The sequence below is a fragment of the Lipotes vexillifer genome, unplaced genomic scaffold (assembly GCF_000442215.2).
Source record: "Lipotes vexillifer unplaced genomic scaffold, Lipotes_vexillifer_v1.1 scaffold565, whole genome shotgun sequence".
Classification (NCBI taxonomy): Eukaryota; Metazoa; Chordata; class Mammalia; order Artiodactyla; family Lipotidae; genus Lipotes; species Lipotes vexillifer.
In genome coordinates this window covers 929,912-946,740 of record NW_006771554.1, presented here as the reverse complement: position 1 = coordinate 946,740, position 16,829 = coordinate 929,912, and the positions used below count along the sequence as shown (strand labels likewise).

Below are 16,829 nucleotides of genomic sequence, written 5' to 3'. Positions count from 1 at the left end.
GGACCTCTCACTGTTGTGGCCTCTCCCGTTGCGGAGCACAGGCTCCGGACGCGCAGGCTCAGCGGCCATGGCTCATGGGCCCAGCTGCTCCGCGGCATGTGGGATCTTCCCAGACCAGGGCACGAACCCGTGTCCCCTGCATCGGCAGGCGGACTCTCAACCATTGCTCCACCAGGGAAGCCCCTAGACACTTTCTTCTTAATTGTCCTCCCGTGAATATTTTTAAAAATGGAGGTGAGAGTCACATAACAGAAAATCATTTCAAAGTAGACAGTTCAGTGGCATTTAGTACAGCCACAATACTGTGCATCCACCACTGTTACCTAGTTGCAGAACATTTCCATCACCCCAGAATAAAACCCTGTACCCACTGAGCAGCCACTTCTCATCCCTGCCCCCTCTCCTACCCCCATCCCTTTGCTCCATCACTGACCCCTGGCAACCATCGATCTGCATTCTATTTGTATGGATGTGCTCAGTATGGATATTTCATTTCGGTGAAATCCTATAAAACATGACCTTTGTATCTGGCTCCTTTCACTTAGTGTGGTGTTTTCAAGGTCACCCACATTGCAGCATGCATCAGAACTTCATTCCTTTATACCAGGGCTTGTCTGTGTGTCGATGGACACTTGGGTTGTTTCCATCTTTGCATTACTGTGCATAGTGCTGCTTCGAGGATTTGCTTGCGTATAGGTTTTCAGTTCTTTGGGGTCTGTACTTAAGAGTGGACCCTCATGAACTTTAAACGTATTGTATGTCCTTTTACGTACGGCATGTGTGCTTTATTTATAAAAAGAGTAAGATTTTTTTCACCCGCTAAGATCTACTTTCTGCCCCTTGAGGGTGATAGCCCTGGAGATTGGGATGGAGGTGAGTGCGAAGATTTGGGTGTATTTTGGAAGTGGTGTGCAGAGGACTCGCTGAGCAGAGGAGGAATTGAGACAGTGTAGACGTGTTTGGCCTTGAACAATTGGGTGAGTGGTTGTGGGGAGGTCAGGACAGACACAGGTGTTTCACAAATTGGGGAGGTGGGGCAGGTGGCAGCCAGGGATGGGCACTGGCCATCACTTTCTCAGAGGCGAGTTCTGCAGTGTGGGTTGCTAGGTGACCCCGAGGTGCGGTCCTGGTCCTGATTACGTGAAGCGCTGTAGTACCAGACGCCTGTGAGGGTGGCCCCTGCCCTTTGCTGGCCGGGTGGAAAGTGGACCAGACCCGTCTCCACGGGAAACCGGTGTTCACGTGTAACACTGTTATTCTTGCCATATCCAAGTGCTGTATTTCAAATTTTTAAAAAATTTAGAACGTGTCTCTTGAACCTTCAATACTTAAGTTTTGTTAACAAAGGAAGCGTTATATGTCTATGAAATTGAAGGCTTGTTGTTCCAGTTACTGTTTTTTAACTACACGAACATATATATATATATATATATATATAAGAAAACTAATGACTCTCCCTGTGCTCTTGGTAAATTCCTTATATGTCTATGAAATTAAAGGCTTGTTGTTCCAGTTATTATTATTTTTTAACTACATGAACATACATATACAGAACTATAAAACTAATGACTCTCCCTGTGTTCTTGGTAAATTCCCTGCAGGCCCACAGCGGGGGTTAGGGCTCTGCTAGACCACCTGCCAGCCTCTCCTTCTTACTATGTAACTTGAACTGTTAAACAGGAAAACGTGGACTCCCTTGCTTGAGTTCTCTGTGTGACCCCGCACCTTTGTGTGGTTTTGGTTCCCACTACCCTTTAGGGTTAGTCTTCCTTGTCAAAGTTCCCTGCAGCCCCAAGCAGTGCTTCTGCTAGTATGCTAAGACCCTCCCTGCAAGACCCACTTGCTAGTTTGCTTAAGGGAATACAATTAGAAAGACTCTGGTCTTTAATCCTTGTGGAGGGAATACACTGCACTGATCTTTTCAGCCACAGCAGGTCTCTTCTGGAAACAGAACATAAATGAATGAATAATAATTAAAAATCCTAATACTAAAGATTTTATTGGTGATACTTAAATCTTTTGAAACACCTTTATTTTTCTATTTATCTTTCTATTTATTTATTTATTTATCTTTCTATTTATTTGTTGGCTGCGTTGGGTTTTTGTTGTTGTGCACGGGCTCTCTGTAGTTGCGGCGAGCGGGGGCTGCTGTTCGTTGCAGTGTGCAGGCTTCTCGTGTTGTAAAGCATGGGCTCTAGGCGCACAGGCTTCAGTGGTTGTGGCACGCGGGCTTCAGTAGTTGTGGCTCACGGGCTCTAGAGCGCAGGCTCAGTGGTTGTGGCACATGGGCTTAGTTTGCCCCACGGCATGTGGGATCTTCCCGGACCAGGGCTGGAACCTGTGTCCCCTGCATTGGCAGGTGGATTCTTAACCACTGCGCCACTGGGGAAGTCTCATGAGTTAGGTACTTTTATCAATCCTTTTGTATTATATTATTAGTATCCCTCTTTGTAGCTATCAGGAAAGGAGATTCAGAGACATCAGGTCACTTGCCCAAGGTCACACAGCACGTCCACAGAGCTGGGATTTGAACCTCTCCTTTGGCTCCTGATCCATGCTTTAATCCACTTCTCCCTACATCTAGAGTCTTTCCCACTCTGTTGCATTAAAAATGGTGTTGGCAGGTCCTGGCGCTGGAGCTGAGGCTAGCTCGTGTATGTTGACTAGCTGAGCTGGTGTAGAGTTTAACCCATTGAATCCTCACTCTGAGGATCCCCATTTGGCAGATGAGAAAACCAAGGCAAGAACCCACCAGCGTGTCTAAGCACTTGTGAAGTCCCTGGGATGTCGCGAATCTAACCCCATCACCACCAACAGTTTTCTTGGGGTTTCTTGCACATCTGAGGGGAGCTGGCCATTTGGTTGCCTGTCACACGTTTATGGTAACAGGACAGCCCAATAATACAGAGCCCTTTCAGCAAAGGGGCAGGATCTAAAAGATCTTTGGGAGGCCCCAGTTGGCCCATCTGAACACTTTGTTTTGTTAAATGGTTTGGTTTCTGTTCTCTCTTCCCCCACCCAGTGGACAGGGCTCAGGGGAGCAGGAAGTTGGGAGTTTTAAGGTAGTTTTAAGACTCAGGCATAGGTACGACTCTATCCTCCTATGAAAGTTTGAAACCCAGTAAGGAGGGAGGTAATTTACCAACAGCGCCCTCACTCCATCTGTTGTGGAGTTTGGCTTCGTTCAGCATTGCAGGACCTTCGAAATGAGAAGCCTGCGAGCTCCCAAGGGGTGGAGCTGGCCCCTGGCAGGTGCAGTGGCTGGGTGAACCGGCCCCTGCGTCTCCCACAAATGGACAACATGCCATTTGTAAGCTTGGCTCTGGTCTCTGCATCTGGACCGAGGCGGGGGCTGGTTTAGTCGCTGTTTGTTTAGAGATTTACACCCGTGAATGGGCCAAACCAATTTCAGTGGCAGCTTAGCCGATTTGTCTTAGAGCTTTTGTGTTTAATAGAATGACTGGGGCAGCCTTCTTCCTTCGTGGCTTTAACATTGGGTTAAAGCCCTTCGCTTGAAATATATAGCCAGCCCTTCCTGCTCCAGCCCCCTCTGTGGCGCCCTGGCGGCCCGGTTGAAAAATCAAACAGAATTTCTGTGCTTTCCTCCCTGCCCCACACCTACAAGCTTTATATGTTTCTTTATTTTTAAATCTGTCTTTTAACGAGTAACTTACTTTTTCAGCTTCACCAGCCTCCACCAAGACGGGACAAGCGGGGAGTTTATCCGGCAGCCCGAAACCTTTCTCTCCTCAAGTATCAACACCAATCACGACGAAAACGGACAAGACGTCCACCACGGGAAGCATCCTGAATCTTAACCTGGGTCAGTTGGAATTTTGGGAAGCCTCTTTCCGTAGCAGCTCTGAGTATTTCTGCAAGTTGTAATGTCCTCTTTTGTGTGTGGTTCTTTTTTTAAAAAATGATTGGTGTTTTTATTTTTATTTTTTTTTGGCCGCACGGCATGGGGGATCCTAGTTCCCTGACCGGGGATCGAACCTGTGTCCTCTGTGTTGGAAGTGTGGAGTCTTAACCACTGAACCTCCGGGGAAGTCCCTGTGTGTGATTCTTGAACCCCGAACTCTTTTCTGTGTACAAAATTTTGAAAAGGTACAGTGGGTGGAGATGAAGAGAGATCAATACAGGGAACTAGCAAGGGATTTCCCGGAGCTTGTTGACATACAAGGCTGTTTTATCTTGAAATACCTTAGGCCAGTGTTTACAACCTTACTTGCCCTGGACCACAGTAACCCAGTTCTTATATTTGTAAGTATATATATATTATATGTGTGTATATATGTATATATATATATATATATACACACACACACACACACACACACACACAAACACACACGGTATATATTGTTTTATGATTCAGTACTTACTTTTCTTATGTATAGTGTGTTCTGACATTGTTTTAATTCTTCTGTGTTTTTTTTTTTTTAATCCTAGTCTTCATCCTTGATGTAGTAGTTTTTTTTTTAAACTCATTGAGTTTCAGTTGGTTCTTTTGAAAGCCTTACCTTAGGCCAAAGTCGTTAACAAAAATTAGCACCAGAAATGCTAAACACCCAACTAGGAAGCTATTTTATTAAGTCATTCAGTCATGAGCCCTGATTTTTATTGAGCATCTATTATGTGCTGTGCACTGTTTTAGACCTGGTGTGGACAGTGGTGAGGGCCCTGCTCTCTTACACAGCTTGGTTCTAGAGAGGGAGAAATAATAATCAAGCTAAAAAAACTAAGAGAGGTCATGTCATGATGGAAGGTAAAAGGTATTCATATGATAAGGAGAGAGCTGGGCAGGATGGGGGTGGGAGGAGCAAGAGGCAGTGGTTAGGGAAGGCCTCTGAGGAGGTGATACCTGGCCAAGGATTTGCATGACAAGAAAACCCAGCCATGTCACTGTTAAGAGGAAGAACATTCTAGAAGGGACAGGAAATTCAAGGCCTTAGGGTCAGGATGAACTTGGTGTGTTATAGGAATGGCAAGGAAGCCCGGGTGACGTGTCCTAGTGGGTGAAGGGGAGATGAGGTCAGAGAACACAGTGACCTCATGGACCTTGGTGTTGGGACCATTTGAGCAGAGGAGGGATGTGAACTGACTGGGCATTTTGGAAGGACCTCTCGGTGTTGCATTGGGAAGAGCCTGTGTCAGCCATTCTTAACCAGGGGCAGTTCCCCCGACCCCCCAGAGGACACTTAGCTGTGTCCAGAGACATTTTCGGTTGTTAGAATGGGGGTGGGGTGGGGTGGGCTCTCGCCACTAGCATCTAGTACAGGCCCCCCCCCCCGCAGAGATTTACTGGGTTGCGCCTGTGTTGACAGATTTGGTTATGGCAGGAGAAATGGGAGCCAAGAGTTCAGTTTTCGATTCTGTAAGTTTGAGATGCCTGCTAAATTCCTAGGTGGAGAGGTCACGGAGGCAGTTGGAGGCGTGAGTCAGGCCAGGTCAGGGCAGGAGGTGTAATTCTGGGAATCTTGATTTATACGTGGGATTGGGTTCAAGCAGTAGTTCTCATAACTCAGGGGAGGCGGAGAGTGGGGGACTCTGCTGGCATTCATTTAGTGGTTGCAGACCAAGGCTGCTGCTAAACTTTCTACAACGCATGGGACAGAGCCCACCATGACAGAGAATTATCCAGCTGCAGTGGCAATAGTGCTGAGGCTGAGAGACCCTGGTCCAGAGCATAAAGAAGGAGTGAGGGGCCTGGGCCACTTGCATATGCACATGTAGACCTCAGGAAAAGTGAGCAGAGGAGCAGGGGAACAAGGAGAAAAGCAACACTCAGGGAGTGTGGCCTACTCCGGGGGCCTTGAGTATACCGGGTTTCAGGAAGGGAGGGGCGGCCACCCGTGTGGAGTGATGCTCCAGCCTGAATCCACAGCCTCTGGTGGTCACTGCCCTCTGGGTTCATCTTGTCCTGAGATGCCATTTTCAGATGGAGAAACAGAAGACTGGAGAGGTGACCCCAGGATCTGGGATTACAGAGCCAGAGGTGGCCGGGCTGGAGGGAGCCTGTGTTTCCATGGAGGCTTGTGCCTCATTTACCCAGGTCACCAGGTCATGCAGCCCGGAAGTGATGGGACAGTCTGGGTGATGGCTTGAGGGGCTCCAGCTCAGGTTGGCTGGTGGGAATTCTTCACTTGAACAAACGGGGACCCATCCGTTCCCCTGGGGAACACTCATTGTTCTCAGCAGTGTGGTTTGCTTTCTCACACCCTCCTCCTACCTCTGCACCCCCGAAAAGAAAGCTGTACAGAGACATTCTCACAGTCATGCTTCCTCCCTGCCAGTCATGCGTGGCAGGAATAGCTCCTTCCGTAAACCGGGCTGTCCTTGGGCATCTGTGTGATGCTCTGGGTTTTTCCATTTGGCTTGACTCACGCGTGGGAGTGAAAGGTTTTTATCGTGGGGTGTGTATTGGCGGTGGGCACGGCAGAGTACGAGGCTCTCCTGTGCAGAATCTCCCTACCAGCTCTTTCCATTCCTGGGACCAAGGCCTCGTTTTGTCAGTGGAAACAAATGCATAGGGAATGTGGCGTTTTATGGGTAGGAATTTCAGTTACCCAGTGGCAAGAGGATCAGATAGGGACTGGTGAAAAGTGCCATGGATGGGTAGAAAAATCAGAAAGTGGAGGGAAATGCTGAATAATTCTCATGGGACTTGACTTGATGTCTGGCATCCATGTAACTACTTTGAACAGACAGAAATGAGACAGAGTGCTAGGGATAATAATGACATCATTATATCTAACAAAACAGTGTTTCATTAAAAAAAAATAACTGGAAAAGGCAAAATTACTGAGATGGAAAAAAGATCAGTGCTTGCTGGGAGTTGGGGAGGGTTTGACTACACATCACAAAGGGATTCTTTGGTAGATGGAATTGTTCTACATTCTGTTTGTGCTGGTGGCTACTCGCATCTATGCAGGTGTTAAAAGTCATATATTCTCCAAAAGGTGAATTCTACTCTAAGTTAAAACTATTAAAAAAATATAATGACCTTCAAGGTAAAGTAATAACCCCATTGCACAGAGAAGCAAAGTTACCTACCCAGGATCAACATGTGGTTTGTGGTTGAGTTTGGCCTTTAGACTCGGGCTTGTCTGTGTGTATCTCGAACTTTTAACTGAGATTCGAGAACTGAAATGCTGCAGGACAAGGGCGTGTTTTGATTTCATGGGCCCTCGCCACTGTGCCTCTTTGTGCCGCTGGGTTAGTCTGCCCAGCTGTAGGGGTCAGCGGTCAGGTGAAGGTTTGGATGGACAGTCGCATGAAGGACAAAGTGCCTTTCTAAAGGAAGCAGCTCCCACAAGTTGAACCTGTGCTGTCCAACTCTGAATTTTCAAGAAAAAACAGAAATCCACATTTTTTACGTGAACTCTTCTAGTTTTTAAAAGTTGACCGTCAGTTTCATTAAAAACCTCTATTTGGGGGCTTCCCTGGTGGCGCAGTTGTTGGGGGTCTGCCTGCCGATGTAGGGGACACGGGTTCGTGCCCCGGTCTGGGAGGATCCCACATGCCGCGGAGCGGCTGGGCCCGTGGGACATGGCCGCTGAGCCTGCGCGTCCGGAGCCTGTGCTCCGCAACGGGAGAGACCACAACAGTGAGAGGCCTGTGTACCGCAAAAACAAAAAAACAAAAAAACAAAAAAAACAACCTCTATTTGGAATTACCTGGCGGTCCAGTGGTTAGGATTCTGCGCTTTCACTGCTGAGGGTGCGGGTTTGATCCCTGATAGGGGAACTAAGATCCCGCAAGGTGCGGGATCAAAAATAAAAAGTAAAAATAAAAACCTCTATTTAGGCCAAAGAAACAAGTACCACCAAAAATACAACCACCAGCCCGTGGGTACTTTACTCTTACGATTTATTTTGCTGCATGACGGAGGGGAAGGCCCTGCACGCCAACACACTGGGCCTCATTTGCTGTCTTGGGCCCCTTCTCTTTGCTCTAAAATAAGGAGCCAGGCTAGGTTCCGGCCCCCTTCTGTGCCTCTACGGCAGTTATAAAATAAGTCCCAAATAAGAATGAGTTTATGGCACGGGAGGAGAGGGGACCGGAGTGGGTCTTTCCTTCCTCTGGACTCCTGTGTGCTTTCTCTGGGAATCCTCTCTCGTCTTCTCTCGCACATGGTGTTTGCTTTTGGCTCAACAAACGCAGCAGTTGAGTCATCCTGTTAGTGACAAACACGTGCCTCGGTGCTCCGTCAGAGATGCCGAGGGTGGGACATTGTCAGACCTGACTGAAGGCTTTCTGCTTGTTTATTCTTCCACTGTTGCTGTTGTCAGGCCTGCTTTCTTTTCTCTGCAGAAAGTGAGACTTTGAGGACGTGGATGCAGGGCTGGGTACCCCGGTTGCCCAGATGTTGTCTTGATATTTTTTAAAAAAATAGTGAATGAGGTGGGGACGGTCTCTGCTTGACTGATGGATAAGAGCATCTGCCAGGGTCTCTCGTCTGAAGGACGTTGTTCCCTTGATGGAACCGCTGTTTTGTGCCTCCTAGAAGACCATTCCTTATAGTCTGCCTACACCTTTTGAATAAAGGAGATTTTTTTTTTTTTAAACTAAAAAAAAAGAAGCGCTTATAGTTTTCTTCTAAAACATTTTGTTTTGATGGCTGTTCCTCTCACCGTGTAGTGGCTTGTCTTCCGTCAGGGCACCGTGGGGATGGCTCGGCTGTCCGTTAGTGCCTTCTGATTTTTGTGGAGTCACACAATTGAAGAAAAGAAAGTTTTGTTTTTATAAGTAATGAATGCACACGGTAAGAGAAATTTGAAAGTACAGAAATGTCTAATGAAAAGCCAGTCTACCTGTAACCTCTGATCACCTGTCTCTGTGACCCCCTTCTTTACCCCCAAAAAAGGGTGACCACTATTGGCTGTTTTTTTTGTTTTGTCATCCTCTGACCCTGTTGGCTTTTTTAGTCTCCTTGGGGAGCTCTTCTAGACATCAGCCTGGGTGATTTAGTCCCCATTTGGCAGTGTCTAGACACCTATTTATTATCCCAACTGGGATATGGGTGCTACTGGCATCTAGTGGGTGGAGGCCAGGGTTGCTCTCAAACATCCTACAGTTCCCAGGACAGCTCCCGGCCCTTACCCTGACCTCCCCACCCCCCAAAAGAAAGACTTATCCAGCCCCAAATGTCAGCGTTGAGAAGCCCCAAGAACACATATATTTGTATGTCTGTATTCCCTTTCCTTCTTTTCTCCCACACACCAATGCTAACGTCCTTTACTGATTATTTTCCTTTTCCTTAAACGGATGGGCTTTCCATGTCACCACATAGAGAGCTCTGCCGCTGTGTTATTTTAGCAGCTGTATTTTTTTTCCGTTTAAAGGTAAACTGTAACTTATTCAGGCACCTTATTTATTGAGTAGTTTTCCATTTTTTGCTGTTGGAAATAGCTGCAGTGAAGACCCTTGTGCCCACGTGGGAATGAATCCACAGGATACATTCCTAGAAGTGGAACCTGACGGTCAGAGGCCATGTGCTGTTGACATTTGGAGAGAGACTGCTAGATTGCCCTCTAAAGGGTGGTTCTGATTCATGCTCCCTCCAGCAGTGGAAGATCGTGCCTCTTTTCTCTAATGCGGGTATTTTTTTTTTTTTTTTATCCCCGGTTTCCATTTATAGCCTCAGCTGTCTTCATATCAGCTGAAAAGTTCAAAATGTTGGCAGCAAGGGTGGATTCTGCAGATATTCCCGATATAGAAGGGCAGAGGTGGAAGGAGTCCTGATAAGCTGCAGGAGCTTCTTTTCTCCCTGTGGAGGAGGGTCGAGTTCACACGCAGCTGAAAGTTTGAGAAGATAATTACATTTGGCTAAACTCCTAAAAGTCCGCTCCCAGGGACCTGATTATAGCCCCCTCCCAGGCTTTCGGTGGTTTCTTCTTAGAATAAACAGTTACAGTGGCTCATTGACCCGAGAAACCTTATTTTGTGAAATGAAATGCTTTACCTTCTTTTCATTCCTCTTGATTATGAATATTCAGGCTTTGGGCTAAAGTTAAGAGATTGCATTTACTGTAGACCCACACCAGTATACACGCGTGTGCACACACACACACTCGATTATTCTGGTGATGTGTAGATCTATTTTTATGATCCCCGAGGTTTAGGTACACACGGGTTAAGGCAAATCATGAGACATTTCCTTTACTCACAGACAAGATTGGTCCAGTACAGGGGCTCACAGCCTTACCTGCCAATTAGAATACCTGGGGAACTTTTAAAGGGCCAATGCTCAGGCCTCCCCCTCGCCAGTGAATTCAGTCTCTGGGGGTGGGGCTGAGGCATCAGGATTTTTTTTTTTAAAGCTCTGGGCTGGGAGGGGAGCAATCTCAGTGTGCAGCTAAGGTTAGCAGTCACTGGACTAGTACAGGGGCTGGCAAAATTCCCAGCCTGTGGACCAAGTCTGGCCCCTGACTTGTTTTTGTAAATAAAGTTTTATTGGAACACAGCCACATCCATTTATTTAGCACATCATTTTATGGTTGCTTTTGCAGCAGAACCTATACACCTGCAAAGCCTAATTTAATTTATTCTCCGGCCCTTTATGGAAAAAGTTGGCTGACCCCTGCCTGGTAGTCAGTTGTGCGTTTCGGTAACTGCTGTGTGGAATCTGTTAACCACATGGGAATGTTATTGAGGACAGGGTGTCCTCCTGTCACGTGGGCAGCACTGCCATCTCCTGCTACCCCCCTTCATGGGAAGTATTTTTGTGAGATATTTCTTTTCCAACTTTATGCGTGAAAAGGCTGCCTTTTCCCTCCAGAATGCAGTGTGCTTCCTCATTTCTGAGAGCAGAAATGACAAGACGGGCCTCCTGTCTTCCCCCTTCTACTGTCATGTTTGCAGCTCAGGTATTGAAGTCCGTAAGTCCTGATCATACTGCTGTTTAATTGGATCTTCCCTTTTTTCTTTCTATGTTCCTCAGTCATTCTCTTCTTCCTCCTTTTTTTGCTGTTTTATCCCTGTTTCACTCTCTCTGTTCTCTTTGTAAGGTGCTTCTCCAGTAAAATTGAATATTCTTCCCCCGTCCGAAATAGTTGTGCATTCAACCGTCCCCACCGCAAGCATCTTCAATCCTGGCCTTGATAGGTTCTCTGAAGAGTCTCCGATCAGCACATGCACACACACCAGACAAACACATGCATGCACATGCGCACACATGGGTATGTTTTTTAAGAGCCATTTCTTTAATGACAAGTATGGTGTCCCTGTTTGCTTTGAAAGCTGACTTTTGGTCTCCCTGGTGACGAACCGCAAGTGTGTTTTGGGGACAGGGCCCTTTCTCATCTTACCTCATTATGGTGATGAATGAAATGGGAGCGATTTGTGGCTCCAATCACTTATGAGTGAGTTGGGTGGGGCTTTGGGGAGACCTCTGATCCCCTTAGAGGAATGAATCTCCGGCATGCGTTGTGAGAGCATGCCTCCCTTCCTGGGTGTAGGGCAGGGTGCGAGGCTCAGGTCGAGTGGGGAGAGTGCAGGCTTTGGAGGGCCTTTGCAGTCCAGCTCTCAGTCTGCATCTCGGTCTCTGTAACAGCCTGATGGTTTGGGGTGGAGGGTAGCAGGGGGGTGGAGAGAAGTCAGGGAGTGAGCTCACAGCTGGAAGAACTAGCTCACAGGTGGCTTATCTTTGTCCTTGATGGATGCCACATCCTTTCGGACCTGCTTTCTCGGATTGGCCAGGGTAGGCTGGACACCCGCATTCTCTGCTTGAGGGTCTGTTGGAGGGGATGCCAGGGCGAAAGACAGTCTCTCATTGCTTTCTGAGCCTTTGCAGTCACCACCATTTTGTCCCCTTTTTATGTTTTGGGGGCCACTAGAGGAGGCAGCAGAGGAGGTGGGGAAGGAATTCAAGAAGTGCAAGCTCACGGACCCTTTGGAACCTGGGCCAGTTTGGTCGTGCAAAGAACCCATGGCAGAAGTAGGGGGAGTAGGACCTCTGGGCCTGAGTCATTAGGCAGAGACCTTTGCCTGGGGTTAGAGTGAAGCAAGAAGACACAGGTTCATATCCAAGGCTAATCTGTTCCCCATTCCTCAGATAGATGCTGTGAGCCAAAGGGAGGTACAGCACACTGGCTGGAGGGTCTGTGTTCTCTTTCTTTCTAATTTGAGCTCCAGACTAAGTCGACTAAGAATGAAGATTGAAGTCTCCATGGTAAACAAGGAGCTGGTTCTCTTTCTTATCAATGTGTTCTCTGCGAGGCTCGGCGCCTCTCTCGGATACAAGCCCTCTCTGATCCGGGCCTGGAATTCAAAGCAAACTGGCCAGACTCAGTGTCACTTTATCTGCTGCTGTTGAGATTGAACATATTACTGTAACCTTTGGCTTTGGAGGATCTATAATGATGCTGAGTGTCACAGACAACCAACCTTCTGGCTGGGATTGTGCATTTTCAACATGGAAAGCAACCCAGGCGACGGTTCAGTAGAAACCTGCCAAATGTTCTCTCAGGCTCTTATCTCCAAGTGAGCCCAGGCCGTGGAGCAGATGATATCGTTGGGATGAATGACAAAAACGTCTTAGGTTTTTTTTCCTCCCGGGCTCCTAAGTGTGTTTTTGAGGAGGAAGCTAAGTGATGAGCATTGTCCGCTATTCCCTCCAGTGCCTGGTCTTACGAGGGTGTGATGGTGTCTTCCAGATCGAAGCAAGGCCGAGATGGATCTGAAGGAGCTGAGTGAGTCGGTCCAGCAGCAGTCGGCCCCTGTGCCTCTCATCTCTCCCAAGCGGCAGATTCGCAGCAGATTCCAGCTAAATCTTGATAAGACGATAGAGAGTTGCAAAGCACAATTAGGTATGTCTCTCGGTTTGCTTACCTCATCATCATCATCATTACTCTTTTTAGGGATACCACCCGGATGAAATTAAAGCCCCATCCTGGCTGCCTTTTTAGCAGCTGGTTTAACCTTGAGTTGTTTGTTCAACAAAAATAGATTTCTACTCATGGCAGAATATTTCAGATTTGCTAGTTAATTGTTCAGAAGGGCTTTTTGAATTCCTCAGAGTGTATTCTTTGTGGCAGCCTGCCAACTCGAGGTGCAGGTTGTAAGAAAGTTTGGAAGCAGAAGGAGCCTCCTGAGCTTGCCTTTGTGCTTCCTCTCTGCTCACGTCAGTGTCTCCACTTCAGGGTCAAGTGTATCCCACAAGTGTCCAACACAAACCCTCCCCCTCCAGGCTAGGCCGCTTCCCCCTCAGCACATCCATCCTGCTTCTGTATCTGTCGCCTCCCTTCCTCTTCCCTGTGCTGCTGCTTTCTTACACTGCCTGCCAGAATCCTGTCCCAAAGGCTGAGCTCGGGCATCACCTCCTCCAGGAAGTCTCCCCTGACTGCCCTCCCCATCTGCCCTCCTTTGCTACTTTATGTCTCCGAAACATCAGTGGCTCCTTTGTGTGGTGGTATCCCTCCCAAACTAGACTGGAAGCTCCTTGAGGGCAGGGAGTTTGCCTTATAAAGATTTGCCTTCTCCAAGGTGTACTTGGTCTTGTACACATAGTAATGCTCTGGAATATTTGTTGAATAGGTAAATAAAGCCAGGAAGGTATTTATAAAGAAGTAGGGGCTGGCTGGGTCTCAGGAGAGAAAGCCAGTCCAAGGTGAGGTTTACATGTCAATGGTTTCTCTGGACCTTTGGGTGAGAAAAGAGTTATAGTTGGGAGTCATCCAGGCTGTCAGAGGAAAGCATTCCTTGCTGGGTTGCCTGTTTGGATGAAATTTTGTAGGCCATTTAGACACCCCTCTTGGGTCCTTCCATGCAGCTGGTCTAACTCCTTGGTTTATTATTGTTAATAAGAATTTTAATATTTCCATTTACCGAGGGCTTCCTATGCCACATGCATTGTGCATAGATTGTCCTGGGAGTTCGATACTATTATCAACACCATTTTCAGGTGAAGAAACTGAGGCTCAGAGAGGTAGTTCATTCGTTCAGGGTCACACAGCTAATAAAAGCAGAGGAGCAGGATTTGAATTCATATCCTTTGGGCTCCAGTACCCAAGCTTTTCCTATCACATGTGTGGTCATGCTTGTCCTGGCATCCGACCATTCGTTAACAGTCGCATAAGCCCTAGGATCTAGAAATTAAACCAGATCTGGGTTTTTGTGTTTTGATTCTTTCAGTTTTGATTGAGCCCTGGAAGAAGTGGGTATAATTCACTCATGATCCTGCTGGGCTGTTCATGGCTCTTACCTTTTAAGAGTTTCCCTTCCATGTGTCTGGGTCAGGATAGTGACCCCACTCACGATAACCATTGCTCTAGAATGAGGGAAACACAGAGTTGATGGGGATTTCCTCTTTTCAAAATTTTAGGGTATAATATTATTTACCTACAGACAGATGACACCCATTACCGAGAGCAGGAAACATGAATGGGTTAAATGGAACTATTGTTAGGAATATACTTTTGCCCATTTTTGTCTGTATATGTATGAAACTCTTGCTGTTCTACCTTTTTCCCTTTTGATAGAGACATGGAAATGGATGACTTTCCTCCTGACTCCATTGCATGTAGAAAAACAATGCAAACACAATGACAGTTGACTCTGCCTCAGTTCAGGGAGCAAGATGGGGACCGGGCAGCTGGGTCACCTGTAGGCAGTGCTCCCGCACCTGAAGGGGCCAGTGGCTCTCAGCCCCAGCGAGCCTTGCAGGCCTGTGACCCAGAGAGGCCAGATCTTCTCCTGTTTCAGCACAAACCCGCCATCTTGATTTCTGTGAAATTTCCTGATTTGTGAATTGGCCAGCAAGTTCTAAGTTTAAAAAAAAAAAAAAAGCCAACAAATAACAAAATACCAAAAGCATTGGGTCAAACCATTGCTTCCTAAATAACACATTTGCTCGCCAGATGTGGCTCATGGGCTATGAGTTTGCAACCTCCGCTTTAAGGCTTTGGTTTATTTCTTTGAGTCCTGGACACAAAGGGTAAAGGACTTTAACGCTTTGGGAATTTGTGGGAAGAGTGTTGGTGGCGAGTCAGGAGCCCAGGGTTCTGGCCTCGCTTCTCTGTCTTGGTTTTCTTTGTGTCCTAGAACAAGTGATTTCTCTGGGTCTCTATTTTCTAATCCGTAAAATGAAACTGTTTTAACAGCGCAGGACTGGCATTCCTTCCCTTCCATCCCTCCCATTGTCAGTGTCCCAGTGAGTTATCCATAATGCAAAGATTGAGCTCTGGATAAATTCGAAATTCATGTTGTTTGGTTCCATGTCATCTTTGAATGTCAATAACTAAAACCCTTTGCAGACAAGTTCCATTTGTCCGCTGTCGTCAGCTGCAGCTTGAGTGCACTGCTAACCCCACCAGGCCAGTGTGATGCGATTTGAAATGTTTTTTTTTTTTTATTCCAGCGCTGGGCGTGGAAAATGGTTGTGATTTTTTGGTCCTGCTCTTTATTTTGTGAGTACGCCACATGCTGGGTTTTCTTTTTAAATTTAGGCATAAATGAAATCTCAGAAGATGTTTATACGGCTGTAGAACACAGCGATTCGGAGGATTCCGAGAAGTCAGATAGTAGCGGTAGTGACTCTCTCAGTGATGAGGAGCAGAGGTCCAAGAATGAGCCGGAAGATGCCGAAGACAAAGAGGATGCTCGGATGGACAAAGAGCCATCTGCTGTCAAAAAAAAGCCCAAACTGGCAAACCCCATGGAGACAAAAGAGGAGCTGAAAATCAGCACGTCACCAGCCAGCGAGAAAGCAGACCCAGGCTTGGCCAAGGAGAAGACTAGCCCTCAGCCCGACAAGGACTTTTCAGACAAAGCAAAACCCTTGCCTCATCCCACAAAGGATAAGCTGAAGGGGAAAGATGAGACGGATTCCCCAACAGTGCATTTGGGCCTGGACTCCGATTCAGAGAGCGAACTTGTCATAGATTTAGGAGAAGACCATCCTGGGCGGGAGGGTCGAAAAAATAAGAAGGAACCCAAAGAACCGTCTCCCAAGCAGGAGGGTAAGTGATTGTACCCGTTTCTGGTTTCTTGATTTGGTTTTAGAACGCCACCTTGCAATTTGTGTTATCTCAAGTCAGGTGACCCTCTCACATCACAAAGGGTGGCGTAGCAAAGCTTGGATTGGCCCCAGGTCACCTAGCTAGTTACTGAGCTGGACCAGGACTTAAACTAAGCCTGCCCACCTTTCACCTGTTCAATACCCAATGTGGCTGATTTTGAGCACAGGAGAATAAGTCTCTTAGAAAGTAGTTGCTTCTAGCTGTTAAGTCATTTTTAGCCTCAGCAGCTGCTTTCCCAGTAGGCTCACTCATTTCCCTAAAGTGTTTGTCAACATTTAGACATTTGACAAGGCTGAGATTGTTAGAAGTGTTCAGTTGGAAGATCTTGATAAGTTACTTAGCCTCCCTTACCTCCCCTCACGTTGCCCAGGCATCTCAAAGTGCTTTTTCTTACCAGAATACAAGACCATTTGGGTAGGTGGCACCAGAACGCTGAGTTCTTGAGCCACTAGAAATCAAAGGGGCATTGTATGATGCCCGCCTGAGTTGGTGTTCCACCATATTTGCGGTTAACTGACATGGGCCCAGGGTTTCTCAACCTTGGCACTGTTGACATTTTGTGCTGGATAATTCTTTGTCCTGTGCACTGGAGGATGTTTGGCAGCATCCCTGGCCTCTTCTTACTGGATGCTGGTAGCACTTGCCCAGTGGTGGCCATCAAAAATGTCTTGACATGGCTGGATGTCCCCTCGGGGGCAAAAATCTCCCCCAGTTGAGAACCCCACTGCCTGAGCTCAGCAGTTCTCTGCCGCGGAACCAGTAGTGGCTGCCCTCAAACCTGCTGCAGCCTGGGCATGTTGGCAAACC

General features: G+C 47.2%; 1 protein-coding gene across 1 annotated transcript in view; it reads left to right on the top strand.

Annotated features, from left to right (window-relative positions):
• ZMYND8 (zinc finger MYND-type containing 8) overlaps positions 1–16,829 on the top strand; it is a 131,636-nt gene that overhangs the window by 83,101 nt on the left and 31,706 nt on the right. The window contains exons 12-14 of the mRNA XM_007446940.1: positions 3,683–3,823; positions 12,660–12,812; positions 15,450–15,962. Of these exons, the coding sequence (XP_007447002.1) occupies positions 3,683–3,823; positions 12,660–12,812; positions 15,450–15,962 (807 nt within the window). The remainder of the gene's footprint in view (positions 1–3,682; positions 3,824–12,659; positions 12,813–15,449; positions 15,963–16,829) is intronic.